Here is a 24,749-nt window from a genome sequence, read left to right as displayed (position 1 = left end):
GAACCTTCCATTGGTAACAATTGCAATCTTCAAAGAATAAATTGAAACACAGTAAAAGGAGGTATCCCTATAATATTTCCACTGCTAATATTACTAATAGCTAACATTTACTGATTACTTACTAAGCTCCTATGCTAAGAACTTAAATACAGTATTTCTTAGAATCTTCAAAATGATCCTATGAGGTTGATATCATTATTTCTATTCTGCAGAACTGAAAGGAACTGGAACACAGAGCTTACCTTAAAGAGCTAGAAAATAGCAGAGTTTAGAAATGAGTCCAAGCAGCCTGACTCCAAAATTCACACCTTTCTGTGACTAAAGCCATTTCTGCTCATAAGGATTTTATCATCTATTAGGGAAGACAGAGCTATTATTATCACAATAATGGAAAATCTGTGATATTATTAACATATAAACATTCATAATTAAATTTACCTGAAGTTATAAAGGTTGGTTTGTCTAATGGCTGCCTGACTTAGCTGCATTCTTTCAGGATAAAAGTAATTAAAAGAAGACATCAGTTATTTTAGTGGCAAAGAAGCCACCTCTAAGCCAACACTTGTTTATAACAACCAATTCTCTCCGTTTTGACTTTATTCACCCAGAAGACAGCTGTAGTACAGAATGACATGATGTTTCTCCCAATCAAGGTACATTTAGACATGGTGGAGTATAACAGTACACTAAATATTATCATATTCATTTGTATATTCTCTGATTCCTATGGATGACTTTATTATTTCTAAAATGTTTCATAATAGCATTTGCAAAGCCCTACATGGGAACAGTCTGCACTATGAAAAGTGTTTCCCAGTGGTCTGCTTCCCTACAGCAGTGATTCCCAAAATACAGGCCATCCTTGGCAAATGGCTCTGATGACTGAGGTCTGACCCAGAAGTGACAGTCCTTTCTTTGATTCTTATGGGCAAATAACACATCACAGACTTCCATTTTCACTTGTGACTAGATATTGCTTACTAGTAACCTACTAAATGAATTTAAAAGGTTACAAATGGAATAATCATAAAATAATATATTCATAGAATTTATTGAATCTTCTAATTTAGTATTTTTTCAGTATGCCTGTGTTTTAATTCATTCTTACACTGCTATAAGGACATACCCAAGACTGGGTAATTTATAAAGGAAAGAGGTTTAATTGACTCACAGTTCCACAGGGCTGGGGAGGCCTCAGGAAACTTACAATCATGGCAGAAGAGGAAGCAAACACATCCTTCTTCACATGGCAACAGCAAGGAAAAGTGCAGAGCAAAGTGGGAGAGGGGAAGCCCCTTATAAAGCCATCAGCTCTCGTGATAAATCACTATCATGAGAACAGCACGGAGGTAACCACTCCCATGATTCAATTACCTCCTATTGGGACCCTCCTATAATACATGGGGATTGTGGGAACTATAATTCAAGATGAGATTTGGGTGGGAACACAGCCAAACCATATCATTACACCCTCAGCCCCTCCTAAATTTCATGTCCTCACATTTCAAAACAGAATGATAACTTCCCAACAGTCCCCCAAAGTCTTAACTCATTCCAGCATTAACTCAAAAGTCCAAGTCCAAAGTCTTATCTGAGACAAGGCAAGTCCCTTCTGCCTAGGACCCTGTAGAATCAAAAGCAAGTTAGTTACTGCCTAGATAAAATGGGGGCACAGGCATTAGGTAAATACACCTATTCCAAATGGGAGAAATTGGCCAGAACGAAGGGGCTACAGGCCACATGCAAGTCCGAAATCCAGCAGAGCAGTCAAATTTTAAAGCTCCAAAATGATCTCCTTTGACTCCATGTCTCACATCCAGGTCACACTGATGCAAGAGGTGGGGTCCCACAGCATTGGGCAACTCTGCCCCTGTGGCTTTGCAGGGTACAGCCCCCATCCTGACTGCATTCATGGAATGGCATTGAGTGCTTGCAGCTTTTCCAGGAGCACAGTGCAAGCTGTTGGTAGATCTGCCATTCTGGGGTCTGGAGAATGGTGGCCCTCTTCTCATAGCTCTACTAGGCAGTGCCCCAGTGGAGACTGTGTGGGGGCTCTGAACCCACATTTCCCTTCTGCACTGTCCTAGCAAAGGTTCTCAATGAGGGCTCCACCCCTGCGGCAAACTTCTGCCTAGACACCCAAGCATTTCCATACATCCTCTGAAATACAGGCAGAGGTTCCCAAACCTCAATTCTTGACTTCTGTGCACATGCAGGCTCAACACCACATGGAAGCTACCAAGGCTTGGGGCTTGCACCCTCTGAAGCCACAGCCCAAGCTATACCTTGGTCCCTTTTAGCCATGGCTAGAGTGGCTGAGATGCAGGGCACCAAGTCCCTAGGCTGCACACAGCAGAGGGATCCTGAGCCTGGCCCACAAAACCATTTTTTCCTCCTAAGCCTCCCAGCCTGTGACATGAGGGGCTGCCATGAAGGTCTCTGACATCGCCTGGAGACATTTTCCCCATTGTTTTGGTGATTAACATTCGGCTCCTTGTGACTCATGCAAATTTCTGCAGCAGGCTTGAATTTCTCCCCAGAAAATGGGTTTTTCTTTTCTATTGCACTGTCAGGCTGTAACTTTTCCAAACTTTTATCATCTGCTTCCTCTTGAACACCTTGCTCTTAGAAATTTTTTCCACCAGATACCCGAAATCATCTCTTTCAAGTTCAAAGCTCCACAGATCTCTAGGGCAGGGAAAAAATGCCACCAGTCTCTTTGCTAAAGCACAGCAAGAGTCACCTTTGCTCCAGTTCCCCACAAGTTTCTCATCTTCATCTGAGACCACCTCAGCCTGGACTTCATTGTACATATCACTATCAGCATTTTGGTCAAAGCCATTCAACAAGTGTCTAGGAAGTTCCAAACTTTCCCATATTTTCTTATCTTCTTCCAAGTCTTCTAAACTGTTCCAACCTCTGCCTGTGACCCAGTTCCAAAGTCACTTCCACATTTTTGGGTATCTTTATATCAGCACCCCACTCTACTGGTACCAATTTACTGTATTAGTTCATTCTCACACTGCTAATAAAGACATACCCAAGACTCGGTAATTATAAAGGAAAGAGATTTAATTGACTCACAGTTCCACAGGGCTGGGGAGGCCCCAGGAAACTTACAATCATGGCAGAAGGAGAAGCAAATATGTCTTTCTTCACATGGTGACAGCCAAGAGTGAAGGGGAGGGGAAAGCCCCTTATAAAACCATCAAATCTCATGAGAACTCACTATCATGAGAACATCATGGAGATAACTGCCCCCATGCTTCAATTACTTCCCAGTGGGTCCCTCCCATCACATGTGGGGTACAATTCAAGATGAGATTTGGGTGGGGACACAGCCAAACCATATCAGCCTGGTTCCCATGTAGCCCTGACAATGCAGTCATGTTCATATTGCACAGTTTTCTGTGGTTTTCAGGAAGAATGCTATATTGATACATCATTGAGATTTTTTTAAAAGTAACCTATAGTTTTTAGCTGCTGTTTATTTTCATTATAAGTTATCATTAGACTTCATCACTATCAATTTTAGTTTGTTTTAGGTTGCTTGCTTTACCCTCTAGTATGTAGTGATTCATATTTACCTATAATTTTTCAAGAATGATACTGTGAATCATGCATATCCAACAGTACTTATAGATTAATAGTCTATTGGTATACCTAGTTACTTTTTCCATTGAAAAGTAGAGATAAAGAGATAGACCCAAGGGATCTGTTGGCCTGTCTCAGGGAACCACAGTCAAAAAATGTGGAAACCCACTGCCTAGATACAGATATATAGTTAAAAGAAGAAGAAAAAAAAATATTGGCTTTACTTGGTTATAAATATGAAACAGTTTTGGCGAAAGCTAGTCCACATAAAATTAGTTCACTTGTACTTCTAACTTATTTATATAATTGGTTCTTTTTGCTTTCATATTTAGGAAGGTTTATTGTTTTTGTTTTTGTTTTTTTTAAATCAACTATCAGTGCTCCTCCCATACCCCCATATTCTCATTCACCACAAACTGGTATACTTAGAACTGGCCAGACTAGAGGATTTAATAGTAGAATTACTCTTTGAAGGTTTAAAGATTCACAAATACAAACTTTCAGTCCCAGATAAGATGGAGTACAAACATTTTATTTTATTTTTCTTGCTACTCACAACCAAAAATTACCTGGAGAAAATACATTAACTCATCTACCAGAAGACTCTGAAAGGTGCAAAAAAAAAAAGAAGGCAGACAGGCTAGGGACCTCTAGACCCAAGGAAGTGCTGTGAATTCCCAGGCTTTTTTACTTGCCTCCTGTATACCTGGCCTGGGTGCTATAAAAGCCTGCAACCTGAAAACATCAGTAGGCACAGACAAAATACAGCCCCTCAAAAAGCCTTCTCTCTTTAGCCAATGGACTCTCTTTAGCCCAACATGACAGAAATACTTTAACAATACCTGCCTCTTCTCAAGGCAGAAACCATGAAAAAAGTCATGCTTCTCTTCCTCCACCACAACAGGCATAAAGAGGTTCAATTCACTAAAAAGACATAACAATCTTAAACATATATGCACCATATAACAGAGATTCAAACAGTAGAAGCAAAATCTCCCAGAACTGAAAGGATAGATTGAAAGATTTACAGTTAAGGTTGGGGTCTTCAACATCCATCTCTCAGTAATTCATAGAGCCACTAAACAAAACACCAGCAAGGGTACAGAAGTACTGAATGACTATCCACCAGCAGTTTCTGACACCCAACAACAGCGGAATACACATTATTTTCAGACGTGCATGAGATACTCATCAGAATAGAAAAGATCTTGAGTCAAAAAACAAACCTTAACTTTAAAAGAACTTGAAATAATACAAAATATGTTCCCTGATTATAATGAAATCAAACTAGACATCAATAACAAAAAGATAACAAGTAAATCTCCAGCCACTTGGAAATTAAAGAACATACTTCTAAATAATCCATAGATTAAAGGAAGTATAAAGGAAAATGAAACTGAGTGAAAATAAAAACATATGCTTAGAGGAAATTTATAGCACTAAATGCTTATATGAGGAAAGAAGAAAGATGTCAATAATCTCAGCCCCTACCTCAAGAAATTAGAAAAAGAACAAAAAAAAAAAGTAGAAGGAAGATTTAATAAAGATAACAGAATTCAATGAAGTTGAAAACAGAGAAACAATAGGTAAAATGAACCCAAAAGCTATGGAGCTTTTTAATTTAAAAAATTGATGAACATCTAGCAAGACTGATAAAGAGAAAAAGGAGAGAAGACTCAAATGACCAACATCAAGAATAAAAGAGGCAATATCACTACAACCCTCATAGACATTAAAAGAATACTAAAGAAATACAACTCTGTGCGTGTAAGTTTATCAGTTCAGATGAAATGGACCAATTCCTCAAAACATACAAACTGCCAAAACTCGCCCAAAATGAAATATATCTGAATAGTTACATAACTATTAAAGAAATTTAATTAACTATTAAAATTTCCAAAATATCAATACAGAAATACTTTAAAACAAAAGAAGCAAAACCACAGTACTAATATTTTTGTATTGATTGAGTGTGGGAATAACCAATTTTGCTTTCATTGTTATGTTCTGTGCTGCTTTTAAAGTGTTGGAAGCCTATGAGAGATTTTATGTACAAGACTTGTAACTTAATGGAATTCCTAAGATACTGATTAAATTCATCAATTTTATTAATTTTGAAAATGTTGTTTAAATGTTTAGAAATTTTTATTTCCTCAATTTTTAAGTTTTAAAATTTGAACATTAAACAAACAAAAAGATTCACAAATATGCCCTCACTCTTGAGAAAGATTTTTGCTCCCTGTATAAAACAGATTACTGATAAACTGAAGCCAGCCCTTTCAGCTCCACATTTGAACAAATGTGGGTCTCAGTCTGCTAGTTCCTGGATAGAAAATGACTGCCAGGAAGCAAAACACTAAATTTGGCTTAATTAGTGAGGCACCATGTAAAACATGATGCAGAAGAATTGAATTATAAAATTACTAAATTTAAGTCTTATTTTTAATTCCTTTTTTGCCTTTAGGGAAAAGATACATAAATTCCAATAACAGACTCTTGGCTTGGTTGGTAAGTTCAGTAATTAAAAACTATTTGGGGACATACCTGCCTTTTTAGTTGCTTTGATCAGAGAGCATAAAGAAGCCCCATTCCCTTTTATGTTGTAGATATTTGTCTCCTAGCTTTATAGCCTCAGAAAACGTCCTCAAATTTTGTAGGCAATTGGCTTTTTTTTGCTCCCATAATCACCCTACTCATATTACCTTGCCACCATAACTCATTTAATCAAACATCTCGAATTTAATAAAACTACAAGTAGAATTATCTTACCCCTAGAATTCTTTAAAGCCTATTCTGATTGAAGGTCGTAACCTGTACCAAATTATCTTCTTCACTTAATTCCCACAACTTATTAATATTACCCCCTTGATGGTTTCAGCACTCTCAGCTTCCACAAAACTATGGATATAATGATTTTCTGTATATACTAAAATTATCCGAAGTTTCCTCTTAATAAATGACATTAAGGTACAATAATTTGTTACTGTTAGATTCTAGTTTTTTAAAGATAAATTTTCTAAGAACTATGTTAAATTGTTTGCAACCATTGTGGATTTTTCACTGGTTTTGACTCTGACAGCATTTGGCAATGGGCCAAAGTGCATAAGCTCAACCTAGAGTCTCAGTTCTAAATGATATTGCTAAATCTGTCTCTTAACATCTCTACAAATATCAGGGTAATTTAGGAACAGGATCCTAATAGACTTCAATCCAGAACAACCTGAAATGCTGAGAAATAGATCAGTGTTTCAAACCCATGTTCTTTATATGTGACTGATTTTAGGTAAATTAGTGTAAACTTTCCTGCCATAGTAAACAGGAGAATAAGTTGTCTTCCCATGGTTTATTTTATTTTCATAAATCTGGAGTGGTCCTAAGACATAATGGTTCTTGTGTCTGATAGTCTCCAGATAAGAGTTCAGCATTAAGAAGAGAATTGCCTTTTTTAAAATTCAGATGCCCAAGGATATTATTGTAGTTATAAAATGTGAGCTGTATATTTAAGTCAGCTATTTATTTAAATCAGCTATAAGAACCTAGGCACATTTCTGAACCTCAGTTTCTCGTAGGCAAAAAGGGAATAAGACTACTTACCTGGGTTTTTTTTTTTTCAGAATTAAATCATACATTGTATATAAAATTCTTTCCACTGTGCTGAGCACATAGTAACTATTCTTAACTTCATATAGAAAGAAAATTAGTTAATCTGCATGTAAGGGAATTTATCTCCTGATGAGCAAATCAGAAAGCCTTCTAGGACTGAAATAGAATGCATTTCTTTTTGGGCATTAATGAGTATATCCGTTGAAGTTCAGTCAGGGAACTAGAATCTCTAAGTGGCATGGAATGAAGGGCTAGATCTTATTCAGTTAAGGAGCTGGCAAAGATGCCTCAGCAGAGCCAGTGGTTGGGAAGAAAATCTGCACATGAAGTGAGGAAGAACAAGACAAACTAGAACCCATGAGCACAAACCAGAGCATTTCCTCCACCTTCAACAAGAAGCTGGTACCCTTCTCCATGGAGATTCACAGGTTCATGGTCCAATACTCAGGTGCTTAAGGAGGAGATCCGATTGGAGCTGAAGGAATTGTAGACCTGGCTATTGCACTCACACCAGTAAGGCAAGCCAACAGAAAAGTAAAACAATGTGTATCAGCTGCAGCAGTGACTGACACCTTGCCCTGACCTTCGGAGCATAAGGGCTGCTGCTTTGCTTGTATTCTCCAAAACTGACACAAATTTATGTAGTGGCCAACCCTAAACTAGAACCATATAGACAAAAGAATTCTAAAACACATAGTTCCTTCCAGCTTAGCTAAATTGATGCAATAGGAAACTACCAAACTGAGGTTTCCTTCTCTGTGGCCATTATCAGTGTTTACTGTGTAAAACCTGCTTTGAAAATTTCTCTACTGATTGTATGTATGAGGTTCAGTGGTAAAATTAAAATAATAAATTATCATAAATCTAGAGTGGATTCAAGAGTGTAGCCTACCTCTATGAGAGTATCATCTCCACAGCCTACTTGTTTAATTTACCAAAGCATATATTGAGAAATACATCTTAGCCAAATGTTGAATCTTCTTCACTTAGTCGCATTTTAAAATAATGTCCTCAATTTTTATCATATGGTTATTACAAGAAACAGCCATATGAAATACACTTCTTTATTTGCTATAGAATGTTTTTTGATATTGTATTTTCTATTTCTTTGTACCTTCCATCATATATATTTTTATAATTGGGTAAAAGCTTTGGCTCTGTGTGGTGACAGTATATGTAAAGATCTGATTCAGTGTCTGGCACTATGATAGTGCACAAATAGTATACTTTTCCTCCAACAACAATACTACCAAAATATCCTCACCAGTGGGCTGAGAACAAGCAAAATGTAATCTAGGTGCATTTGAGGTAACCAGTTCTGAGGAAGTGGCAGCAAACATCAAGCCCTCCAGAAATTTATTTTTTTTATATCTAAGATTGCATAAGTTGCTTTCTTTCTCCTACTCGGTTTTCTCATTTACAAGACAAGTGTAGCACTGCAGAGAGGACTATGAAAAATGCCATCTAAATTGACAGCATAATGATGATTTGATTCCTGCTACAAGCGCAGAAGTTAAAATATCTCCCCATCAAGTTCTTTTTCCCTTTCTGTTAGATAAAACCAATGTTCCTTTTTTTAGTCTTAAAATCATGTTTTACTATATAGTTCAGTATTAAAAGGAACAGTCTGAATTATATATCTCAATTATTTTATTATAAAATAAATTGCATATAGTGACTTTTGAAAACTTTTTAAACTTCTATTTTTATACAGTAGTCTTTGAAAAATATTTGTTATGAAAAAAGTCTCTAAATCAAGAAAACTATTAAAACTACAAGATGTGGAAACATTTGAAGTAGTTGTGTTGGAGAGCTTGTCTATTATATAAGCACAAAAATCTCAGAATAAGACTTTGACAAATGTAGTATTAATATGGTAAAGATATTTAGATAAAAGCTAGCATTCTTGGAACAAATTATACTGACACAGACTTTCATAATGAAAAAATATGTATGTTGTATCAGAGAAATCAACCTAAAAATAAAGTTAAAGTAATCAGAAAAAACTGTTTGATTTCAGATTCTTTTACAAACAAAACCATTAAGTCCACACCAGAAAAGTTTTTCAGTAAATATGATTCAGTCACATCATTGCTGACAGAATCATCAATCATACCGTAACTGTGACTTCATTTGAGATTCTTGGGTTTCATGCATCTCTATTAGAGGTGATTCTTTCTATATTATTTATTTGTCTATTTATTTTACATATAGTTTATTTCCTTGTCATTCATTAGCCTGCAGGTAGCAAATCTGGTCCTCTCCATTTTTTCTGGTTATAAACATTTCTTTGTCACAAAAGACAGGCAAGCCTACTCTTATTTCTCTGACACCTAGATTTCAACAGTTTCTGTCAAACAGAAGTGTCAGCAGTAGGAGCTGCCCTAGTTCTGCTTTTCACCTGTTAGAACTTTCTGCCTCTGTCTCAAGTGCAAATCTATGTTAATTGTACACATCAATCAGGCACCCCAAAATAGCTGTATCTAATATGGCTGGTGATAAGTTATTTCCATACATGGTGGAATTCAAACATAAAATAAGTGATTTTCAATGAATAATCTAGCATTCAGTGTTAAGACTAACACTGATTACAGGTATACATATAATATTTCCTAAAACATCAATAATTAGGTCTCCATTGGTGATCATAAACTGGTTTTCCATTCATTTTTAAATTATGATCATGGAAAGTTATTGTTCTATGAGGCATACTAACAACATGTGGTCCAAATCCCTGATTTTGCAGTTGAGGAAATAGAGGTCAAGAGTAGTTCAGTAGCTTGATCAAAGTCATAGAGCTGGAATATAGACTGAAATATGAACTAGAAGTCAGGTCTCCTGATTCCTACCACGGTGTTGCTGCATTGGTAATGTGTGTTCCTTTCTTACTGAAAAATAAGCATTCTAAGTGTATCACTCCAACTGATTTATTGAAAATAGACTGAAGGGGCCAAGGGTAAGTGTGAAAACAGGGAGACAAGATAGGATCTGGTCAATTCAAGTGAGAGATGAGAGTGACTTAACCTTGGGTGTTAAAGTGGAAGTGGTGAAAAGGGGTTGGACTCTGGATATGTTTTGAAGGTAACTGGACAGGATGTGCTGACAGGTTGCATATGAGAAGCCATGACTCATAGCCCGTACCTCAGTGTCCCACACATAGGTGGTGAGTAACTATTCAATTCATGCCTTCAACAGATAATTGTATGTCACATCCTGTGCTAGGAGCTGAGTATAGAGTGGTGACCTAAACAAATGGTTTTTGCCTTCATAGAACTAATGTAGTAGGTAAAAACCATTCCTTCAGAAAGTGAGCCAAGTAATCTCAAAGCATTGCATAGTATTGAGGAGTGTATTGGGTGGAAAATGGCATAACACAATGAATCAGCTCAAGAAAGTAAAGAATTAGTCAAAAGGCAGGCTGGATCCATGATTTTCTCATCAGTATTGGCACAGGGTTTTCTAATTGAACTGAGTTCTGTTAATAGGCTTGTATTGAAATGTGATTGCAGTCCCATCTCCGTCTACTTAGGCTGGGCCTTATAATATTATTGTACCTTAATTTCTGTCTCACTTGCAAAATTAAGATGTTAACATGAGCCTTCCTTTCATGCGCATATTATTATAAGTTGTTGCCGAGAAACTTGTGTACCCACAGAGCAATATAACTTGCTAATTAAAATAAAATTGACAAAGCATGAAAATTAGAGATTGATGAGATGTTATTGGTTTGAATTGTCTCCGTTGATATAAAAGTGTTTTTCTCACTGGTATCTTTCTGTTTTGGAGAATCCTTTCTTTTCACATAGCAATGTACTTGCATCACCTGTCATGAGAGGTTTTCATAAATGGATGTCTTAGTGCCAGAACCACTTTTTCTCTCTAACTGTTACTATGAGTACATAATACTTACTTAGGAGGCAGTAATGCATGTAGTAGGAGTATAGGTTTTGGCGTTGACAGACCTGGCTTTTAATTTTGACTCTACCCCTACCTGTGTGATCCTGAGCATCTTATTTATGCATTCTGGGTCTCAGTTTCCTCTCCTTAAAATGGGGTTAATGATAACCACTTTACAGATGTATTATAAGGATTTAAATGGATCAATTATATCACTTGTAAGCACTTATAAATGCTTAATATTGTGCCTGACACATCATAATCCCTCAGTAAATGATGATTATTTTGAGCTAAGGATGGCAGTTCTTATTTCCAAGGGTGTTGATTCGTGTTAGCCTTCCTGAATATTTTCCAAGTAATCACTTCCATTCTTCCTACCTTACCACTGTATAGGAACAGGAAGACTCACCTTATGGGATCCTGCATAAGAGTCAATCACATCTTTCCTTTAGAATCTGATACATATGACATTCTTTTTGATGGAACATTGACTCTGCCCAGCCTAAGTAGTTTGACTGACCTTCTCTAGATTCTTCCCAATTACTGTTTTTTTGTTCTTATTTGACTGCCAATTTACTGGTTTATATTTATAAAGCATGCTTATTTTTGAGTAAGTGTGGAGCCATTTTCAGTTATACATGTACCCCGATCCTAAAATAAAAGTTAAAAAAAAAAAATCAGGTCGACCTGACTGACAGAATCCAGAGCTACCTCATCCCACTCTAATGAAAGACCTACGGTGTGTGCAGTGCCACATCCTTCACCCTGATTGACTCCAAGTTTTTCTTTCATGCACCAGAATGAGGAAGGCCACCAACAACAGCAGACTTAAGTTCTATGCTGTTATTTCTTATAAGTGGAAATTTTTTGACTTAATATTTAGTTCTATTGTCATCTTACCCCACTTCCATATATTTACTTTTTTCTTCCTACATACAATAATTAGAAAGTTAAGAGAAAACATTTTTTGTAAAATATTTAAAATATCGAAGAGTTTTACTTGTTTATTAAAAAAAATATGTGGAAGCAGCTATCATCTATCCCAAGTGTTTCAAATTGTTAAGCACCTTCTTTTCTTATGTATAAGAAAGAAGCTATTGGTTTGACTAGTCACTGAAGAAATCTTGGAACTTTGCAGAAAATTACAGTAAGAGGAAATTGCTATTATTGCAACAAGAGAATACTTTGATTGCAAATTTTTCCATAAGTGTGTCAATTTGCAACTTGAGAAGAATTTAATAGTAGCTGAGCTTTCAAAATGTAACACAGAAACTGATTTTTTTCACAATTAAAATAAGTCCTTCTGATAATTTGAGAATAAGAATGACCCAAATTACCCTCCCCCAACACTTCTCCATCCAAAAGAGTGGGGAATGAAGTTTGAACAGAACATCTGTGGACAGAATGAAAGACAAATGGTCTTTTCAGGCAAATGTCTGAAAAAGGGATCTTTCATAGCCAAACAGAATACTGTTGCGTGCATCGCCATGGTTAAGAAGATCAAAAATACTTTCATAATGGCCTTTTATTTTAGCACATTCTATTTTTATGGAAAGAATTATGATTTCAACACATTCATTCATAATTCATATAATTATTAGCATAAATATCTTTTGACACAGATTTAATGTACTTTTGCCAGGCATATTGTGAATTTAAATTTAAACTGTTAAGTGCACTAAGACAATCTCAGTGCAAGTAGTACTAAACGAGATTAGATAAAAGGAAATTTTTCTTATCTACCAAAAGGAATGGCCTATTAAAGAACAGAATTTTCAATAATGTATTATACATGGATTCATAGACCTCTTCAAGTTACAACAATCAGCTAATTAAGATTACAACCTGTATTCTTTGCTGATGGTTTGTTCAACATCCATTCACATAACCAGTATTTATTGAGTGCCTACTGTGCTAAGTCTTATTCTAGGCAGAGGACAAAGCAATACATAAAACAGGCAGAATTGCCCTTTTTTAATGGAGTTTATATTTGGAGGAAGTCCAAGTGTTAAACAAGAAGTGTAAGTACTTAAGATAATGCTAAATGCTCAGAGGGAAAACAAAGTTGGGAAAAAGAACACAAAGTATTGAGGGCAACTGGGATAACAATTTGGGATAGGGAAGCTTGGGAAGAATTTACTACAAAGAAAGCCTTTGTGTAATGACCTGAAGGAGTTAAGGGAGTAAGCCACGACAATATCTGGGCAAAAAACATTTCAGACAGAAGAAACTGCAAGGGTGAAAGTCTTTAGATGGGACTATACTTGGCATAATCTAGGAACAGCAAAGGTAGCTGGAACAAAATTAGCGAGGGGAGAGCAGTAGGCAAAGATAACAGGGGACCTGATCACGTAGGGCCTTCAAATCTTTGAAAGGATATAGGGATTTATTCAGAGTGACATGAGAAACCATTGAAGAGTTTTGCATATAGGAATGGCATGATTTAAATCATATTTTAACCAGATCACTCTGGCTCTTGTGCTAAAAATTAGAGGCGGCCGGGCTCAGTGGCTCACACCTGTAATCCCAGCACTATGGGAGGCTGAGGCAAGCAGATTACTTGAGCCCAGGAGTTTGAGACCAGCCTGGGCAACATGGCGAAACCCCATCTCTACTAAAAATACAAAAAATTAGCTGGGCATGGTGGTGTGCACCTGTAATCCCAGCTACTCAGAAGGCCAAGGTGGGAGGATCACTTGAGCCTGGAAGGCAGAGGTTGCAGTGAGCCAAGATCACGCCGCTGCACTCCCGCCTGGGTGACACAAGACCTTGTCTCAAGATAAAATTTATATATATTTATTTATTATAATATATATATTATTATATATATATTTATTATATATACACATATATATGTGTGTATGTATATATATATTAGAGGGGGTAAGAACAGAAGCAGGGAGAACTGTGAGGGGGTATTTCAGTTATCCAAGTGAGAGATTGTGGTGGCTTAGACCAGGGTGGTAATAATAGAGCTAGTGAGAAAAAGTCGTATTATAAATACATTCATTGTGAAAACAAAGCTGGTAAAACTTGCTGATGGATTGGCTATGGGGTATAAGAGAAGGAAAAGAGTTAAAGTTGACTCCAAGGTTTTGTACCTGAGCCACTAGGGAGGAAAAAAATGTAATTACTATTTAATAAGATATAGAAGAGTAGGAGAGAAGCAGATTTGGCTGACAAGTGATAGACATCATGAGCTCAGTTTTGTACATATTAAATCCGCTCAGTAGGCAGGCTTTAGCTCAGTCAAGAAGTCCTGGCTAGTAATATGAATTCTTAAGTTGCTAAAGATCAGAATTTATAGAGCATTCTTAGAAAGTTCAAAGAACTTTCACCCAGATGCTCACTATAATAAACAGAAAGTGCTAGTGAAGGCATTAGAAAGATTTTAATAAATGATGGTTTAAGAAATAATGAAAATAGGATTTTTTTAGAGAATTGGACTTCAAAAATGCTAACAAGAGAAATCCATTTTTGGTGATCAATAAGCATTACAAGCTTGTGCTTTAAAGTCACATACATACACACCCTCACACCCTACCCTAAACGCATAGCAATAAAGTGAAATAAAAGATATGGTCATGGTCAACAATGAAATCTAATCTCCAGGTACCAGAAGTAACAAAAATGCTCAGTGATAATTGGGACCTAAAGCCACATATCTTAGGCACCGAGTCCAGAAAAAGGTAGAGATGCCTGAGAGTCTTCTCTAATGAGTATCAGAGAACCAATGGACCTCAGCTATGTCAGGAATCTAAAAATTGACTCACGAGGTGTAACCAACTGGGAAGGCAAGCAGAGCTTCCTCATTCATGAGTAAGGAGGTTAAATAAAGATATAGTTAATACAGCTACTTGTATAAAACTGAATTCCTAGGTGTCTACAAGTAACAAAAACAGATACTGAGAACCATAGGCCATGCCTCTCCCACTTGATTTCATGGATGGAACTGCAACCCATTGCCACCACTGAAATGACTGGTTAGTGTCCCAAGGAATAGAGGCAGAGACAGCAAAACGCTTAGACAAGAGGGATGAGTGCAAAAAGAAACACCCCCCGAGGAGGAACCTTCCACCCAAGCTAAAATTCCAGAGCATCTAGAGAAAATTAATACTTTTTTAAAAAAGGCAATGAACTAAACAATGAGGTGATTTTCTTCGCTAAATGCAAATTACAGGAAAGTCACAAAAGCCCTTAAAATAAATTTTTAAGTAAAAACAGGAAGGTTAAAACAGTGCATATTCAAAAGAGCCACTACCAACTAGATATCCTGGAAATGTAAAATATATGAAATAAACACTCTATAGATAAGATAAACTTTAGATTAGGTACAATCAGAGAAAGAATTAGGAAATTGGAAGACAGTAAAATGAATTCCCCTAAAAGGCATCACAGAAATATGAAAGGATACAAAATAAGAAGGACACACGGAAGATAAATTGAGAGGTACCAACATATGTCTAGAGTTTAAAAAAGGGACTAGTAAAGAAGAACATTTGAAGAGATTTTCAGAATTAAATAACACTTTCAATACAACACAAAAAATGCCAAATAGAGTTGAATTAGATAAATTGTAACCAGACACATAATAGTGAAACTGCAGAATATTAGGGATAAAGAGAAAAATATTTTAAAAGCTACAGAGAAACTAAAGACAAAACAAGCAAATAACGGTGTAACTACAGATGGCTTAAGAGAAAAAAAAAAAATAGATGCCAGAAGAAAATAAAGTAATATATTCAAATTGCTGAGGGAAATTATTTTCAACTCAGAATTCTATACCCAGCCAAGCTATTATTCAAGAGGAAGGATTTTCAAACATTAAAACTAGGAGAGTTTGCCACTCACAGACTGCTGTGAAAGAACTTCTAAAGAATATACTTACTTGAGCATAAACTTGGAAGAAGGGTAATCTGAAGCTAATATGAAATATACATGAATGAGATATATTATGAATTGTTACCTCATGAGAAATACACTTATCATGAATGCAAAGATTCTAGGCCTCTTTCATTTTTCAGTTAGTTGTTGTAGCACCTTATATGATCAGCTGTGTTATGAATTATGGTCATATGCCTGTTTTTAATGTCTTGCTCTTACTAAATTTGCATAATCTTAAAACTGGAAAAAAATGTGCCAATTAAATTTCTGTCACTGACAATGAATAATTCCATCAGTTCTACTAGAAAAGGCAATACAGGATGATAAATTTGCACCTCAGGGGTGCTTAATAACACTGTGGCTGAGGACATAAGGAAAACCCTTTCTGGAGATTATTTACGTCCATTATTTATGAATAATGAACAGTTTCTAATATAAGTATGTAAGGGATCTTTTTGAATGTGAGGCTGTTTTGGATGTCCCCAAGACCGCCTACATGTTCAGTGATTTGCTAGAAGAACTCATAGGACTCAACATATAGTTGAACTTACAGCTAGAATTTATTACAGTGAAACAGCAGGAACATACAGACAGATCAGTAAGGAAAAAAGACACCTGTGGAATCTAGAGAAATCTGTGTGTAGGCTTCCTGTGCGCTCTCCCTCCCATGATAGGTCACACAGAGCATACTTTCCTCCCAGCAGCTAAAATGTAATCACATGTGTGCAGTGTTTCTGTCCAGGGAAGCCGGTTAGAGACTCAGTACCCAAAGATATTGAATTGGGCATGTAGACATCCTCTGCCTAGCAACTACCAGAATTCCAGACTCCCAGAAGGCAAGTAGGTATTTAGTGCCCCATGTGGGCAAAAAAATCTTATCATTTAGGGGAGCTTCTTATCAGTATGGGGAACTGTTTACCAGCCAAGTTCCTAGATGCCAACCAAGAGCAAATACTGCAAGTAGGTCTTTCTAAGATGGCAACCTCAGGCCTGCTATATTAACTCTTTTCTGCACAGAGACCTAACTGTATAGTTTTAATAGATTTTCCCATTACTTCCAAAAGCATATAATACAATTAACTTTTTCATTTTAGAAAATGTCAAGCCGATTGGAAAAATAATAAAATCTCTCTTAAGAGAACTTTATTTTAATATTTATAATATCTATAAAAGACATCTAAGGCTTTGCTTCTTTGAATGATGGATAAATCTGTATTTAGTGTCTAGGAGTTTTCAGGTTTTCAGTGCACTGATTATACTCTGCAGTCATGATCTTTATGGAAATATATTTATAAGAAAAGAAAAGATAATCTTGTTAAAAAGAAAACCTGGAGAGTATAAAATATGTTTCATGTAGATTTTTAGAGTAGACATTCAGGTTCTAAGGAATAGCATGCAAAAAGCATAGAAGGTACATTATATAACCCAATTCTTTCAAGCTATCTGTTATCTATGTAGCTTTCTAAAAACAAACCACCTCCATCTTTGTCATTTTTCAAAATAATGAGCTGTGAAACTATAATGATTACTTGCGGAAATACAAAAGGGAAAAAAAACCAATCGGTAATTTTATCATGTAACCATTTAGGGAAAATAACTATCTGTAAATTAGCTATACTTAAGCACACTAGCCTGAGTTATTATTTGAGTTATTATTTTGAAGCAAAGTGCATTCAAGAAAATCAACATAGCATAATGGGTTTTATCTTTTATGCTTTCTCTCAAAATTTGTAACTTTCTATAACCATGGGTGCTACAAAGTTTGATATATGTGTACACACACATACACACACACATATACCACATACATACATATTTATATTGCTTTAACACTTGGGTGATTATTTCTGGAAAACTTTGTATGTCAGCAAATTATCTGACCCTTATCTTTAGGACTGATACTCGTTGGTAATACTATGTTCATTAGACTTATATAAATCATATATAGAACAAAAATTATTATATAAGTAGAATGTTTAATGAGCAATGATTCTAAATAATAAAGTATCACAAAACATGAATTTATTGTGAAAAAAGATCAGCAAATTTTATATAAACAAAATCCAGTTGCCCCTTATAGATATATCTGTGTAAAGAAAAAGAAGAATCTATAACCTGATTTTTATTTTGAAGGAATATCTGTGAATTAAAAGCTCACATGCTATCTCTGTTCTCTTTTAGCTAGCTAATCATATGAATGTAATTAATCTTATTATACCGGTGAACAATATGGCTTAGTAGACTAACTGGAGCCAGTGATGTGTAGTCATTAATTGAAAGTTAGACCAATCAATATAGTTGTGGGTTTTTCTCTAGACATATCAAGCTGTTCAGGTACTTAGCATGGAGTGAACAGACAGGTAGGTTTAACTGGGATGGATGTTTAGCTCAGCAAGTATGATGCAGAGAGCATGGTCAAGGGAACGATTATAATGGTATCCCATGGAAACAAAGAGGAAAGAAATACAGGCACAGGAGGGTGGTAAGGTCAATGAACTGGATGCCTCAATGAAGTGTTTTTTTAAGTGATGACATGAGGGTATTAGACTATGTAGACCATATGTATTACATGCAGTGGCTGGAGTGTGCTTGAGATATCAAACATATGATCATGGGGGTGGGTAGCTGAGGAGTGGGGAAGTAAAGGTTATTAGAACTGAGGAACCAGGGTGCTGACATCATCTACATGAAGATTAGTCACCAATAATAGTGACAGAAGTAGGCATTAGAAGAAAATATTGTTCCAAGTGCTGAAATATTTAGGGACTAAGGAAGTAGGAGATCAGTAGGTGGTGGTGGCTTATGTAATAGAATGAACTTCATGTGAACAAGGGATAATCATGTTTTCCTGCTTGCTTTGTTAGATTTTGTGAGGCTCAAATGAGATACTGTCTGACAAAGCACAGTATATTCCTGAAAAGGTACAAAGTAGTGTGTGTTATAAAAGCCTTTAGTTTTACCAAATGCTTTGTGCCCTGATTTCTCTGCCTACAAAATACGGGTAAATATAATATCCTTTCCTGCTTCACAGGAGATTAGGCAGTTAAGTGACATGATGTATACAAATTTGTTTTGAGGCTTTGCAGGGAAAAAGTACTTCCTCTAACAGAGTTTAGAGTCATCATTTGGCTCTTGAGAGTTCTGTGTAGCATGCTGGTCCTCTGGATCACACCCTGAGTATCAGCTAACATTCTTTTTATCTTTGATTTCAGACATTTCAGCAGTCCTCACTGCAGCACAAATCAAAGAAGAAAAACAAAGGTAAGAAAAGGAAATGAAACTTTTACCTGCTTATTTTGCTCTTTGATAACCCCCAGCACACTTCATCCATGCCCTCTTTCTTGCCTGAGCCCAGTGTGGTTTAGAAGAGCACAACCCCCTAGTGTGAAAGCTGCCAGCTTCTTCTTCAATTCAATTATAATACAAGGTACCTTTTACAACAAATGATCTCAATAAGTTTTGAGACTGGTGTTACATATTTCTGATTAAGATGTGTGTCACTTATGTGAGGGAAAACTATTAAAGATTTTTATATTTTTCTAGTCTAATACAATATAAAAAGAATTTTTAAGGTTGTGAAGTACTCATACTTCTTTTTGGTATCTATAGATTAATCCTCTACTTTCATATCTTTTACAAAATTGAAAGAGCATTTCCACCCTTTAGGTCCTATAGCAGGCAAGAGCAAAAGACGAATTTCTTGCAAAGATCTTGGCCGTGGTGACTGTGAAGGCTGGCTTTGGAAAAAGAAAGATGCAAAGAGTTATTTTTCACAGAAATGGAAGAAATATTGGTTTGTCCTAAAGGATGCATCCCTTTATTGGTACATTAATGAGGAGGTAAGATAAAGCACATTTTGTTTTCTCGTCCATTCTCTATCTTTAATCGAAAGAACCATTTTGAGGCTTATATTTTAAAATCTTATAATCACCTTAAGGCCAATTCAGTAGACTTCTGTTAGGTATTTTTCAATCCACCCTCTTAAAATGATTGCATGTTGGGGTTCTGGAAAGATAGATGTCTCAATTATGCTAATATAGCAACATATCTGAAACACAGATAAAGTGTAGTAAAATTCTGTATAGCTAAATAAAAATGCTAAGCTAATCCAAGCAGTAGCTTAACTAGAAGGATTACATGTGGAAATCTGACATTAATTTTTAAATGTCTTGCTTTTGTTCAAAATTTTACACTTTTTTCTGTTTTTTTCTTTTTTTTAGAAGTGGGGAAGGGGAAGCCCTTTACTAATTTAAGCAAACTAATATCACCTGAATTTATTTCCATTTTCTTTAAAAATGATCTAGTAGACTAGTTTTGAAAATCTGCAAGTATTCATTTCATTTGGCCCAATGAGGGGTATATATATAATACATTTAAATTATTCTTATGATTTTATGGGGGTTTTTAGTACAACAGATTTATATCCAGAGTAGTCATATCAAAACTTATTACATATCTTGACAGATATGCCAAAAGCATTTGTTGATACTCCCTTTATTCTGCGCTTGCTTTTATTCCTTTGCTATAGCCATCTATTAGTTCACTTTATTAGTTTTTTAAAACAATGATTTCTGCTATTACCTTATTTTATTAAAAAATGTACATGGTTTAATGTAGTTTGCTGAGTGAATAGTCCAATACTATTATGTTAAGACATTCATCAATTTGCATTTGAATATTGTTGAAATATAATTTAACAACATTATTATGCCTATGATTATAACACATAATATCTAGATAATTTTATATTCCTTAGACAGGTTATAATATAATGTTATGTTGTGTTTAAGAGTAGACTCAGAAATCACACCACCTGAGTTACTGTGCCATAGTTTCTTCATCTGCAAAATGGGAGTAATAATAATGCTTATCACTGGACTACCATATGGATGAAATGAATCAATGCCTGGCACATACTAAGTGTTCAATAAACATATGGTAGGCCGGGCCCAGTGGCTCACACCTGTAATGACAGCACTTTGGGAGGTTAAGGCAGGATGATCACTTGAGCTCAGGAGCTTGAAACCAGCCTGGGTAACATAGTGGGACCCTGTCTCTACAAAAAATTAAAAAATTAGCCAAGCGTGGTGGTGCACGTCGGTAGTCCCAGCTACTCGAGAGGCTGAGGCAGGAGGATTGCTTGAGCCAGGGAGGTTGAGGCTGCAGTGAGCCATGATTGCACCACTGCACTCAGAGCAAGACCCTATCTCAAAAAAATATGTGTGCTATTAGTAACATTTTTCAAAGGAACCTCTCATTTTATTTATAAAATCTTGAATTAATATTTTTCTATTTAATGTAAATGTCTATATCACCTATATAAAAATATTTGGTTGTTTTCTGTACTTTTAACATTTTTGTGGCAAATCACACAATTACCTAAAATATCCTCTGCTTCACTAAGTGTGTCTTATTTTAAATATAGGAAACAAACCATAATTTTACCTACAGTTTCATTTAATAGATATATATTAAATACATTTTATATGGCAATCAAGTGTTATCAAGATATAGTATCTCTATGTTTCTCTTTATTGTAAGGTCACTTGCAGGTTTATCTCCCATATACTAGATTATATGCTATCTTTCAAAGTTTAAGTGGTGAAAAACTGTGGCCCCTTTTTGTTGAACTAAGTTTCATTCAGCAAGTTATTGTTACTGTTAGCCTTGTGAGAGATGAGTGAAGAATTCTACAGTATACATTGCAAGAAATACCTTTAGTATGATAATATTTTGGGAGAAATGTAAAAATTCCTCATCACATCATTATGAGGAGATAATAACTACCTCAAAATATTTTAAATTGTTCAAAATTTTAAATGTTTACATTATGACTGTCAAGGGTAACATAACATAGAAATTAAAGTTGGGAAAAGGATTTAAAAATATTGTCTTGGCCGGGCGCAGTGGCTTACGCCTGTAATCCCAGCACTTTGGGAGGCCAAGGCAGGTGGATCACGAGGTCAGGAGATCGAGACCATCCTGGCTAACACGGTGAAACCCCGTCTCTGCTAAAAATACAAAAAATTAGCTGGGCATGGTCGTGGGTGCCTGTAGTCGCAGCTACTCGGGAAGCTGAGACAGGAGAATGGCATGGACGCAGGAGGCAGAGCTTGCTATGAGCCAAGATAGCACCACTGCACTCCAGCCTGGGCGACAGAGCAAGACTCCGTCTCAAAAAAAAATAAAAAATAAAAATAATAAATTGTCCTTACTCCAAGATTGGAATAAAAAATATTCAAATATTGAAAAAGTTTAATACTACTCTTTTTCATAACACACACATTCAGTCACCGTCAGTAGCATCAGATTTTTGTTTTGCATGGATGCTTAGCAGTGAAAGCATTCATACAAATATACACTCTAAAAGAATCGAGAATCTCTTTTTTTTTCTCTGTAATAGTGGATGGGAGTATAATCTCATTTGAACTTGATATATAAGGAGCTATGGATATAGCACAGATCAAATAAAAGTTAGAGATAGTAAAACTCAGAGGAGCTTGATCATGAGCAGGAGAAGGGATACAATGATTAAAGCATTTAGCAAAAGATAGTTTTAGCTTAGTTGGGATAACTCGTATCTAACATAATAGTTTAGATAATTCTTCTATCTTGTTTTTCCATCCAGCATTAGAGAAAGGAAGATTTTATGGATTTTATTCCATTTTCCAGGTGAAAAATGACCTGGAAATATATATATATATATATATATATATATATATATTTTTATATATAGCACGTACCCCAAGCCAGATATTTGAAAGTCAAATTGACCTATTTCATTTGTAAACTCTTGAATGCACAAAATAATTGTTATAAGATGCTGAAGAGCTTGCGGAGAAGACAGGAATACTTGTACACTGTTGGTGGGAGTATAAATTAGTTCAGCCATTGTGGAAAGCATTGTGACAATTCCTCAAAGAGCTAAAAGCAGAACTACCATTCCACTCAGCAATCCCATTACTGGGTATATACTCAGAGGAATATAAATATTTCTACCATAAAGACACATGCACGTGAATGTTCATTGCAGCACTATTCATGATAGCAAAGACATGAATCGACCTAAATGCATATCAATGACAGATTGGATAAAGAAAATGTGGTACATATACACCATGGAATACTATGCAGCCATAAAAAGAATGAGATTATGTCTTTTGCAGGAATGTGGATGGAGCTAGAGGCTATTATCCTTTGCAAATAAATGTAGGAACAGAAAACCAAATACCACATGTTCTCACTTATATGTGAGAACTGAATGATGAGAACTCAATGCACACAAAGAAAGGAACAGCAGACACTGGGGTCTACTTGAGGGGGGTGGATGAGATGAGGGAGAGGAGCAGAAAAAATAACTATTGGGTACCAGGATCAGTGCCTGGGTGATGAAATAATCTGTACAACAAACCCCTGTGACACACATTTACCTGTATAACAAACCTTCATGTATACCCCTGAACCTAAAAGTTAAAAATAATTAAATAAAAGATCATTGTTATATAATTAGAGAAAATCAAGTTTGATAAGAGATTTGTTGGAGGAAAATTGAATCAGTAAACATCCCTATATTTTACATCTGAACATTACGAATAATAGAAAATGGTGAATTACAAAAGTGGACTACATTTATTTTATATGTACCAGAAAATAAGTTATAAAACACATTCCACTTTGAGAATTAAAGAATTTTCCATTCTCATTTTAATATGAAAAACACTTTTTAGAAGTTCTATGCATATTTTAATTAGTAGTATTATAAGTGTTCAAAATATATCTTCAATTTATGGAATACAACAGGTAAGCATCAAATTCTTATCTCTAAAATATCAAATTTAAGGAATTAAAGGAACAGATTTATTAGTACAGATATTTAAGCCATAGTTATAGAGTATCACTACCTTCACACCTTTGTATATAATAACCTAACCAAGAGTCTTGCCACTTTAGGATGAAAAAGCAGAAGGATTCATCAGTCTGCCTGAATTTAAAATTGATAGAGCCAGTGAATGCCGCAAAAAATAGTAAGTTGATTTTATTTGGGAAGAGGGAACGATAGCTTTTTTTTTTTTTTTTTAATTTCCAGCTTTTAAATTATAGGTTGCTCATTTAATGCTTTCACATTGAGGTAATAAGAAAGCAGTTTTGTGGGCAGAAAAGTTGAACTTTTTACTGATTTCTGTCACCATGATAGAAGCATTATATATGTGAACTCGGGTTAGATGTTGAGGTAATTGTGCCCATCAGAATTATTTGTTTCAAACTTATTTCCCAATTGTAATAAATGTGCTTTGTTTACTTTTGCAGTGCATTCAAAGCCTGTCATCCTAAAATCAAAAGCTTTTATTTTGCCGCTGAACATCTTGATGATATGAACAGGTAAATTATTTCAGAATATGTAGAAGGTCAGTGAGTCCTAGAATTCTAAATTTTCTACAGTAATGCTTACAGAATAATGTCACTGAAGTTTTTAGATCGATCATTTTAAAATAAAATAGACCCAGACTAGCTCCATGCAGCCATATCTAATTTTAAAGAACATCGTTTAAAAAGTCAAAATAAACTTGTTAAATATTTTTGTCAAGTTTACCAGAAAGGTAATAGAGACCATATACAGACCCCAAAAATCTACCACCAAAAAAGGGGATTTTTTTTAAGTTCATTTCAAAAATATGTCTTAAAATTTACTCCCAGATGGAGGAAAAAGAGATATCTACCAAAAAAGCTGACTTTTTCAAGTACTGAGTATTTTCGACAGAATATTCATCTCA

The 24,749-nt window shown here is 35.5% G+C and overlaps 1 protein-coding gene across 8 annotated transcripts in view; it reads left to right on the top strand.

The window, feature by feature from the left end:
* CNKSR2 (connector enhancer of kinase suppressor of Ras 2) overlaps window positions 1-24,749 on the top strand; it is a 295,703-nt gene that overhangs the window by 215,086 nt on the left and 55,868 nt on the right. For all 8 annotated transcript variants that reach the window (XR_004180567.1, XR_004180566.1, XR_004180565.1 and 5 more), the window contains 4 exons: window positions 19,191-19,239; window positions 19,645-19,817; window positions 23,929-24,002; window positions 24,286-24,357. Coding sequence is in view for 4 of the 8 variants with exons in the window: in XM_021933018.2 (XP_021788710.1) it covers window positions 19,191-19,239; window positions 19,645-19,817; window positions 23,929-24,002; window positions 24,286-24,357 (368 nt within the window). In the remaining 4 variants the exon portion in view is untranslated. The remainder of the gene's footprint in view (window positions 1-19,190; window positions 19,240-19,644; window positions 19,818-23,928; window positions 24,003-24,285; window positions 24,358-24,749) is intronic.

The sequence above is a fragment of the Papio anubis genome, chromosome X (assembly GCF_008728515.1).
Source record: "Papio anubis isolate 15944 chromosome X, Panubis1.0, whole genome shotgun sequence".
Classification (NCBI taxonomy): Eukaryota; Metazoa; Chordata; class Mammalia; order Primates; family Cercopithecidae; genus Papio; species Papio anubis.
This window is presented reverse-complemented; position numbering and strand designations above follow the sequence as displayed.